The sequence below is a fragment of the Mucor mucedo genome, assembly GCF_025094135.1.
Source record: "Mucor mucedo strain NRRL 3635 chromosome Unknown EV154scaffold_166, whole genome shotgun sequence".
Classification (NCBI taxonomy): domain Eukaryota; kingdom Fungi; phylum Mucoromycota; class Mucoromycetes; order Mucorales; family Mucoraceae; genus Mucor; species Mucor mucedo.
The window spans coordinates 66,477-77,185 of NW_026252450.1; the positions used below are offsets into that span (position 1 = coordinate 66,477).

Here is a 10,709-nt window from a genome sequence, read left to right on the forward strand (position 1 = left end):
CCTGTAAGCAAGAAGCCAAGAAATGGAACGACAGCCGATGATGACCAGCAGTTCAATACATACATTTCTCAAATGAGAATTAAAATTGAACATGCTTTTGGGATTCTGAAAGCTCGATTCCAAAGTCTGAAGCAACTACGATTGAAGATCAAATCGAAAGATGATGTCGTTTATGCCAGTGGATGGATTCGTGTTTGTATTGCTTTGAACAATTTCTTGATCGACCGTGAAAGCGATAGCTTTACCGCTATTTTGGAAAAGCAATTTGAAGAGAAAGAAAGATTGGAACTGCAGCAATTAGAAGATGGAGTTCAATCCTCTTCCGATGAAACCAGCAACAATACCGACGTCACCGAAAGTAGAAAAGAAAAATACCAAGCAATCAAAAACATTGTTTTGGAGGAGATGAAACAAAGAAAAAAAATGAGAAGACGTAGTAGTTAAAAAAAAATTTATTAATAAAGTTTATATAATTTAGATATCATCATCATCATTATTATTATTATCACCGAAAATCTCATTTTGCAACTTTCTGATGGCTTCAGTCAACTCATCAAAGCCCCAATTCTTAGCCAAAGCAAAAGCGTTTAACCCATCCAATCTTATCTTGAAATTGGCGGCACGAGTCTTGGCATCAAAAAAACGATCTGTTGATTTTTGAAATGCTTTTTCTGCATCTTCCCGGATTGCTTTCGTGGCTGTCGAGGAAATCACCGACTTGCTTCTCTTTCTCTTCTTGTCATTCGAAGAAGAAGATTCCTCTTTTTTGGGTACTTCTACCTGTTTAACATCTTCATCCGAAGAATCAATTGCGGAACTGACTTCTTCGTCATCACTTACAATTACCACCGTAGCTCCCCGTGTACCTGAGAAAGGAAGTTGATAAGCAGAGCCATTAGGGTACGCAGACTCGGTATATCGATCACCCATGATCTCCTTGATACGATAATAATGGGGACAAATTTTGTTCAATGCATCTGTTGAAATGAAACGATAATTTTAATATCTCTATGTGGCTGACAATGTATAATATATATTTTTACTTACTTTCGAATTCCTTCTTTCCAGACTCGCCGGTGTTACCCATTGCACCTTCGCCACTTTGCCTATCCTTCTTATATGCATCACGATAGTTGGACATGATCTTACGAATTCTTGACCGGATGCTAGAACTTGTTCGACATAAGACGTTTCGGTCCACAAAGTACTTCACACACCGAGAAAGAACAGCCGCCGGAGTCTCACCATCCTTTCCGTGGTTGGCCCCATCCTTGTTGAAGGATTTAGTCGATCCCAAGTACTTGCGCATATTGATACCTCCGTCTTCAAGGAGGAAATCAATAAGTCTGTCATCACAGCTAATGTTATCGCTGCAATGCTTATCAATTGCCTCCCAAGGATGGTAATTGGTGACAGCAGCTTCGTCCTTGACCGCGATTAAGGTCATGCCGGTGTTCTTGGCCTCGGTTTCCTTGCTACCAACCTCATTTGTGACCTTGTCATCCTTGGGCTCCTTTTGGCGGTTACGTGATCCTTTAGGTCTACCTCTACCTTTCTTGACTGTCACCTTAGGGGTAGTCTCCTTGGGCTTCTCATTGTCATTGATTTCGCAAACGGTAATGACTTCTTTGCCTTTACCTTTGTCACCTGAGACACCAATTGTATTTTCAGAGTATTGTTGCATGTTATCAGAGTTCATTTTAAGTTTATTGTTATAAAAATGTATAAGCAGTGGCCTCAAAATGTTCACAAGCTAATAAGCTTTATATAAGAAGTCAAAATAAAGTTTGTCAGGCACAGACTGATGTCATATTTACGTCATTGATGAAGCATTAAAACTCAAAATATATTTTGGGGTCCTCATTCGTAAAAATGTAATTATATTTATGATTGGCTAATTATTTTTATTCAAAAAATATTATTTTTTAAAACTTCGACGACTGAGGACCCCTAATGTATATATCAATTTTAAAAAGATTCTACATAGTATCAAAATCACGGCGAACATTTTGAAGAGTTTCTTCAGCATAAATATTTAATCAGATTATGTTACGCTGTGATTCAATTGTTTTAGATTTGATGATCGGTGTCATAAATGTTTGAAAAAAAGTCATTTGCCTTCTGCTTACTTTAGCATAACGCGCTTAATATTACAGCATAAAAACATAATAAGCTACGAGATTCTTAAATTTCAAAGAATTATAATCAGTACAAAAATGCTAGTGAACATTCTAAAGCCTTTGTCCGTCAATAAGAACATCCGATAAGAGCTCGCTGCGTTTAAACAATTTGTCCTTTCTTAAAAAACCTGAAATGAATAACGGCATTTTTTTTTATTAATTTTGGGCAAAGAGAATATTAATTACATGTCTAAATTTGTTTGTGAACTTTATCATCTAAGTAAGTACAGGGCCAGCTTAAGTATGCCTGCTGGCGGTAATTAGATTTTTGGTGGCAGATACTTTAGTTTAAATGTCAGCAACGGTGAATTAAATATCTGGAGCAATCCTATTGGCTAAAATAAAAAAATTGTTCAAATTTAGGATGTATGTGACAAGTTGAAGCCCCCCCACCTAAACTCACTTTGTAAAAATGGGGATTCGGCTTGCTTTTCTCAGAAAAAATTGTGTAGAACTGTTTTAACTATCATTTAAAACGTATAATAGTGAGCAAAAAAAAATTTAATAATGAAAAAAAAAGGTTTTATTGATTCGAAAGTACCTCCCTGCTTAAAAAAAAAATTTACTATTGAACTCCGGATGCACTCTAGAAGGCACAGATAACTGATTCGTCGTAGCATTTCCCTTTTATATCTTTATGTTTTATTTTATCATAGTTGACAACTTATAGTCTGGTGCTCACTTTTTAAAACTTTTATCTTACTCTCTCTCTTTATTTCACGTTACCGCTTTTACACTTAAACAAGCCAGTAACAACAGACACACATTTTCTAGCATGTTCTTGCTCACTTGATACTAATCATTTTGAGCGAAAGAAACGGTGACTGAGATGGTAAATCGTTTGGTCATTTCCCTCCTCTTCTTCTGATTGTGGCATGTCCACTCAAAATTGTAAATAAACAAATTAATGTCTTCGATTGTATAATATAAAATTCCAAGTATAACACTTTTATATCTCAAAAGATGGTCTACTGAGAACTCTACTTTATTAAAACATTTAATAATTGAACGTTTTGAATGATTAGCGAAACGGTATAATACAGTTGGAGGACATGGCTTCGCCTTAAAAAAAATCATTTGAGTTCATTTTTCAATAAACTACATTAGCACACTTCGGATTCTAGCCGAGCTCGATGTTTATGTTTTCATTAGGCAATAGTTTTTTTAGTGGTAGCAGTTGCATTATTTTAAACTCGCTTTTGTTGACATCGAAATTCTTCAAGATTAAGCGCCTAATCCAAGTTTATTGTATTTGACATGTTTTCGGTTATGTTTCTTCCCGTTCTGCAAAGTATACATTCGATACACTCATTTCTCTCGTTAGAAAATTAATTTATGCTTTTTATTACTGTATAAAGGCTGCTAACTCATACAATATCTAAGTAAAAAAAAACTCTTTAATCTTGCTGAAACACCTTCTCGTCTACCTAGAATTATACTTATAATAAATAGTCATTTCTTTATTAAGAAAATAGAACACGAAAAGCAAATGTACGGGACGTGTGTGTCTGTAACTATGAGAGGGAATTAAAAAACAAAAAAACTAATGTCAACTATCCAAAGAAATCATGACAAGTTCTTTTACGGCTTTTGTGCGGATCCACAAACTCATAAAGAAGGTTTATATTGACGGATCTTGATGAACTTTCTTTTATGACCGAAGGGGATAGACTAGGTTTGCAATGGCTCCAGAAAGCATTTGTAACCTGAATTAGAAATTGCAAATTTTGCGGACAGCAGAAAGCCGATATGTCTTTTAACGATTTCGAAAACGATACTTTACCGAGTTCAGCCGTCGTGTATAGTTTATGACATGGTAATTGAGTCATATAAAATGAAACAGAAAAGCCTGTAATACGTCAATATAAAAACACTGTACACCTATCATAACTAAGTGCACTTACCATGAATTTGGAAACTAAGTGAAGCGTCTAAACGATGATTATCAAGGTATTCTTTGGTTAGATGGGTTAATCGTAAAACGTCGTTGCAAAGTGCTGCTTTATCGCATGTCGGCTGACTAATTTTCACTTCACCAAATCCAAGATTGAAACCAAACTGTAATTGGTTGATCGTTGTAAGGGATGCGTCTGGTCTTAAAAGATCGTTCTCAGCTTGCTTGTTTAACCATCTTAAAAGTGTGTTTCTTTCATTATCGGATATAATGGCAGATAAAAAAGGGTCAAAATAAATACTCCACAGTTCTGATTCAGAAATAGTAGTGATATCTACGATTGGATCTTTAGGGAGTTTTATGACTCTATAGAAATTAATTCCACATTAGCATTAATCCGCATAAAAGAGTTATTGATAATACTTACAGAATTGCAATGCCTATGATGACTCGGCGTTTTTCGTAATCCAAGGAATTGGAGAATACCCTAAGATTAGTAGCGATATTATGTACACTTTGGGTTTGATTTATTAAACGTTTTAATATGAGGTTTAACTGTGTTAATTCATCACTGGTAAAATCAAGCGAGGAGTTCATTGACGTTTTTAGTTGTTCATTTGTGATATATTAAATATTCTCGTCAGTGAACAATTTTCTTATCATTTTGCTATGTTGCAATGGTTTTAAAATTAGTATGTGGTTTAGGGCTGATAACTCTTGAACATGGATTTCAATTGGGATTAAACCTTCAGTCTTAAAAAACTGTTCGACACGTTTATAATATTCAGTGAACAAGGTTGTAACATTGATACCATTCTCCATAATCCAAGGTTCTACTTCGACACTTTCATCTTCTTCAGTTTCCTTAATTTTATTTTGCTCATCTTCATGATACTCAGTAGCTTCTCCATCAGTTTTGTCAGTTTGGGCGTCTTTTTCTTGATTCTGACTATTATCCATGGCTCTTATTTGGTCAATTTAAGACCTGACATCCTCCTGAACGTATTGGCCGCCTTCAATATGTGTATTTGAGACTGTTTCTACTCTTATTTTCTCTAGCCAATAGTTAGTATTCTTCTTTGACTTTATCCATATGTTATGCTCGTTTCTAATGTTCACGATGTTTTTGGCGCCTTTCAGTTCATTGTTCATAATATTCTTATATCTCCTTGAAATGTTTTGTACTGAATTGTACTCATGGCCAAATACATCATAGGACTTTCTTGTTGTCAAATTGCGCAAGTTAGAGAGACACCATTGAGTGTCCTCTGGAAGGGATTTCTTATCACCTTCATGCGTTTTAATGTTGTGTTTTTTTGACTTTGCCATCACAGGAAATGAATATACTTGAAATGATAAGAATAGATAAGTCTTTTGAACAACTGGATTGGCTCGAGGATTTCGATAATTTCTAAAATGAGATTAGCAGTCAGATAGAAATGATTGCCTATAATTGGCTGGAAGTTATTATAGTTTTGTTTTTAAAAAGTAAAATAATATCTTTTTGGATTATATGAGCTACACTCCTGGAGGATACATGTACAAAAAAGTTAGTGGTTTTTAAATATTTAATTTTGGCCAATCATCACTTACGTGTAAACGTCAACCCGTTTTTGTTACGGGGACATGTCTTTTTTTTGCTGCTATTGTCGTTGCAATCTTGGAGCGACTTGAACATTAGTTTTGACATTCCATGATATACAGTGCAGATTCCTAGATGCATTAATATCTTCTTTGCCATAAGGTATTGCAAGATTAATTTTAGCACTGCAATACACCGAACAAAGAGATATTGTCGCTTCTGTTGTTTTCAGTATTAGTAACGGAACAGTTGGAGCAGATCTTTACAAAAATAAATAAATAAAACAGAACAGTTTAAATATCAAGAAGCTTTGTTTCTATTCATCAAGTCCAATTTTACCTACGAGGTCATGTACTCTTTGACTGGTTCAATTACAAGTAGGCCTTCTCGTTCAGCACGCCTGAAGACCTTTGGTGGTTGTCTTGCCATTCTTGACACCTTAGCCGCTAGATGTCTTTCCCTCTTAAGACAGGAATGACCCTTTTCCCAAGGAGACTTGCACGAAAAGCAAACGTTATCTTTCACTGCCGATCTAAAATTTCAAGACTTCCTGGTATTCAAACCGACATCGCTAGCAGGAGAAGCTCGCTTCTTTCCCTTACCGGTAGTGAAGGAAGGACTACCATTAACTTCAGCAAAAAACTTCCAATCGGAAACTGAACTGGTCTCACCATGGTTTAGCAACAAAGAAGATGTGTTCAGCGTGGTTGTAGTAACCAACGCAATGATGTCTTCGACATTCGAAGGCATCTTGGTTCCGTAATTGGCTGCAAGAGAAACCATACACGCTTTACGGACTTCCGGGCGCAAGTTCAACAAAAACAGAGGAACAACTGAACACCATCTTCCAAGCAAGCTTGACGACGAAGTACTAGAAACTTCGCACCAAACGAGCGGACAGACGCAGTTGCTCTTTGCTTCATAGACCAGACACGACCCATATTCAAGAACTTTCTTAAAGGTGTGTCATAATAGTCAAACAGTTCACTTTAACCGGCCTTCCAGTTCAGGGAAGACTAAGCCAGTTTGTCTTCAAACCAACTTTGTGTGTCCTTGTTCAAACAAGAAGGAAGCAAGCGTTTCCAATGACTGTCAAGAGATAAGGAGTGAGCTTTTAACACCGTGGGGAAACTCTTGACAAAATCATAGACTGAGTCAAAATTAGGTAAGTGAGGCTTCTCACAGATCGCATCCGTCAACAATTGCAAGAAGGGGAGACCAGGGGGAACAAAGGAGTTCTTTTCCTCGACCACAGAAACATCACGAGCGTTGGAGAGCTTGAGCACCTTAAGAGTATCCTCAGCATCCTTGAAGAGCTTTTCAGTATCCTTGGACATCTCGCGGGCACGCTTGGTGTCTTCACCATTACGGTTTGCGTTGGACAAGTGCAGGTAGTTGCCCAAGCAAATGAAGTACTTTGACTTCTTGTCATCAAGGTCTTCCTTGGCAGACTGAATCAGCATTTCAGCCGTGTACTCTTTACTGATGTTGATCTTGACTTCAACAGAGGGAGAAGGAGAAGGAGAAGAGGAAGAGGAAGGAGCAGCAACTTCATCACCTTCAGACATCACAAAATCTTCATCAACACCAGATGAAAGAGGTAGAACATTTTCAACATGTTCAGGAGCAGCACGCTCAGCAGCAGAGTTAGAGATAGGAGAGTTGGAGGCAGACATATTATATGTATTAATTCAAATTAAAAAATGTTGTGTTTAAAGGTAAGTAAAAGTATAAGACAGTTTATGAATAATTTGAAACTGTTTATAAGATTGTCTTTATTATGAAATAAAATGTACAAGTATTTATATATAAAAGACTATCTCCTGTACCATTATCTTTAGTGTGTCTTTGAAGTTGTTATCATTTTCCCAGTGTGTATCCTGTTACCTTTAACTGCTTATTTTGTAAAGATGTTGCACATAGAATTACGGTCATCTTAGACATATTGTACTTCCATATCTTTAGTAAGCCTTAGTCACTGTGTTCTTTTAAGCTTATGGTATGATAGTACTAAATATCCATATTGGGTAATTGATTCCTTTCATTTTTAATGTATTGATGTGATAGATATAGATTTATGCAATGTAGCAACAATATAGCAGATCACCACATGCCTCTCGTTAATATTTCGACATGCCATTGGTAACTGTTTGTCACAATTCTGCTTTTATAGGTCGTACCGTATACTTTGATGGACAGGAGAGAGAAGACGTCATCGAGTATCGTCAGATTTGTGCCAAGCAAATGATGCTGTATCTGGAACTGTCCCAGCAGTATGAACCTAATGATGATAGTATGGCAGTTCCGTTGGAGTTGCCAGTAGGCCAAAAACAACATGTTTTCGTTACCCATGATGAGAGCACGTTTTATGCCAACGATTACCAAAAAACAAGCATGGCTAGGAAATGATGAGAGCTAATGTCTGCCTAAATATCAGAGCAGATCAATCATGGTCTCAGAGTTTCATTGCGAATGCCATGGTACCATGAGGACCACAATTTAAAATAAGATAATGAGTTCAAGAAAACTGTTTTATCCCGGTGCAGCAAGTGAGGATTATTGGACTAGCTCTCACATGCTGGAACAGTTGCAAGACGTTCTTGTGATCTTTGCTTTCTTGCTTAAACAGAGCATTGGAGTGTTCTCGTTCGACCAAGGCAGCATCACAAGGCCTTTGCTTTGGATGCTTTGGTCGCCAACAAAATGAACATGCTTTCCCATGAAGTATGTAAAGATGAGGTTCGAGTAAGAAATGGTGAATATACCGGAAAGTCTTCCGCAGGTGAAGACGCTATTAAAATCCAGGATTTTTATGTCGAAAGAGACAACAATTTTGTTGAAATTCAAAAATTGTATAACTCAAAGTTGGATGCTGATTTAAAACGACAAAAAATTGTAGAGCTTATTAGAAAAAAGCACCCAGTAAGTTACTTAAGGAATACCAATTAGAGTAATTTTTTAACTTTTTGATATTTTTTATGCTAGAACAACAAAATGAAGGTTTATTTTAAGGGCTTCAAATTAATCCTTCAAGAGCGAGGACTATACAGTGGCCAAAATAAGGACTGCCATGACATCGCCATTGCTGATCATACGCGTTGTGGAAATCATCAGGTTGGTAGCCAACCCGATGTTTTGAAGCAAAAATTAATTTTGGAAGAAGCCATTGGCAATGCAGGCCATATCTTTGAACTATACCACAGATTCCATTGCGAAACAAATGCGATCGAACGATTTTGGGGGGGCCGCTAAGAAAGTTGCAAGACAAAATTGCAACTACAGCTTTAAGTCCATCGACAATAATATCTACATGTTTCTGGATAGTGCTGCTCCTCCTGGAGAGCCACCTCTTTTGATTAGAAGATACTGGAACAAAAGCTTCCGTTATATCGAAGCTTACAGCCAAAGTAAAGATGCAAAAGACGCCTTCGCCATTGTCAAAGAATTCTCTAAATTGCAAAGATCACATCGCAAGCTTCGGTGAGACCAATAAAAAAATTACACTACAATCAGGAAATGAATTAGGAACTTCTTAAAAAATAAATATATAAGGACATGAGAAATGATATTTTTAAAATGAAATAAGCAAAAAAAAAAAAAAAAAAAAAAATGTTGAGATCGGACTTGAAATTCTCAAAATGTCCGTTTTTTCAAAAATTGTTCATTTTCAAATAGATGCACTGTACATAGGTTATATGTATTATAATTGAGTAACAAGAAAAGAGTAATTGTATTCGTAAAATTAGGCGTCAAATACGAGAGCTCTGTCTTGTCAGGCAGCTGTGGAGCCACAGGAATCACTATGCGCATCAACCTGTTTTCCGTGGTTCTAGTGTGGATGCTATTTTTTTAACATCTCCACATCAGGGGGGACTGTTTTCTTCTTCACCACTGCAGCTTCTTTTGTCTTGACGGCATCATGTACTTGAGCCGCTCCAGATTCATTGTCATTATTTAAATTGTCGTCGGAACAGTCAGTCTCATCATCAATATACGGGTTCTTACTGGTTTTTTGTTTTTTAGAAGAACTACCGCCACTTGTCTCTTCTACTAACACTCTTTTCTTTGGCCTGGCCACCGTTCTGTTATCAATCGGTAATACTGTTGACTGATCTGATTACGTACATGTTACGGTACATGTATGAATAAACTTTTTTTTAAAGAATAAAAAAGAGCTAACCTTTCACTTGTAAAGTAATTTCTGCTTCGTCCAAACATTGCATTATTTTCTGGATAGAGTGCATCTGCTTTTGAGTAGTTCCTAACGTGTTTTGTGACATTTTTGAGCATTCATCTCCGACTAGTACAAGTAATATAAAAGGAAATTTATTTATAGCCGGATTTTTTTTTTTAAAAAAAAATTTTCAGGAAAATATATTTTATTTGGGGGGAGTCTAAATTGTTTTTGTATTTTTTTTTTTTTTTTTTTTTTTTTTAGATTGAAAGCCATCAAGGAGCAACTAAACAGCACGTCTGTGGGATCGATATTCTTTGGAAAACTTTTTGATAATATCATCAGCTTTCAAGACATCATTACCCTTGCTGTAAGTGTCAATATATCTATAAGCACGATTATAATATCGTCTATTGATTTTATGACCGAAAACCGCCTCATCATTGTCAAGAAACTCTTCAATTCTTGACTTCAGAGTATCAAACGAGTAATCACATTCCATTCGTGCATATCGTTTCGCTGCGCCCCAATGTCTTTCAATCCAGTTGCACTCGCAATGGTACTTCAGGTATAAAGTAAAAAGGTGACCAGCCTTGAATGTTTTGGTCTCAAGCATGTTTTTTTGCGCCAGAAAATCCGGCTGCTGGGAGAGCAGGTACTCAGCGCAACAACCAGGCTTGACCGAAGAGTCGTGAGGTGTCCCACTCACACACGATGTTCTAAGATGCTCGTTTCTCCCAAGCAAACCACGTTCTCTCAATAGAACAATCATTCCTTTGAACTTCTCACGGCGCTGTAAACATAATGAAATAAAAATTGATATGAGTTTCTTCTAATTTGATATAACAAGTATGTATATTTACTCCGTGTTGGTGTTTT

The 10,709-nt window shown here is 36.5% G+C and overlaps 1 protein-coding gene across 1 annotated transcript; it reads right to left on the reverse strand.

Annotated features, from left to right (window-relative positions):
• Positions 1 to 3,547: 3,547 nt before the first annotated feature.
• EV154DRAFT_527502 (uncharacterized protein) lies at positions 3,548 to 5,444 on the reverse strand. Its single transcript, XM_051603492.1, has 5 exons — positions 5,060 to 5,444; positions 4,724 to 5,038; positions 4,502 to 4,645; positions 4,085 to 4,440; positions 3,548 to 4,029 (listed from the first exon to the last, which is right to left on the reverse strand). The coding sequence occupies exons 1-5, from the start codon at positions 5,401 to 5,403 to the stop codon at positions 3,734 to 3,736; spliced, it is 1,455 nt and encodes a 484-aa protein (XP_051451912.1). The 5' UTR covers positions 5,404 to 5,444; the 3' UTR covers positions 3,548 to 3,733.
• Positions 5,445 to 10,709: the final 5,265 nt, after the last annotated feature.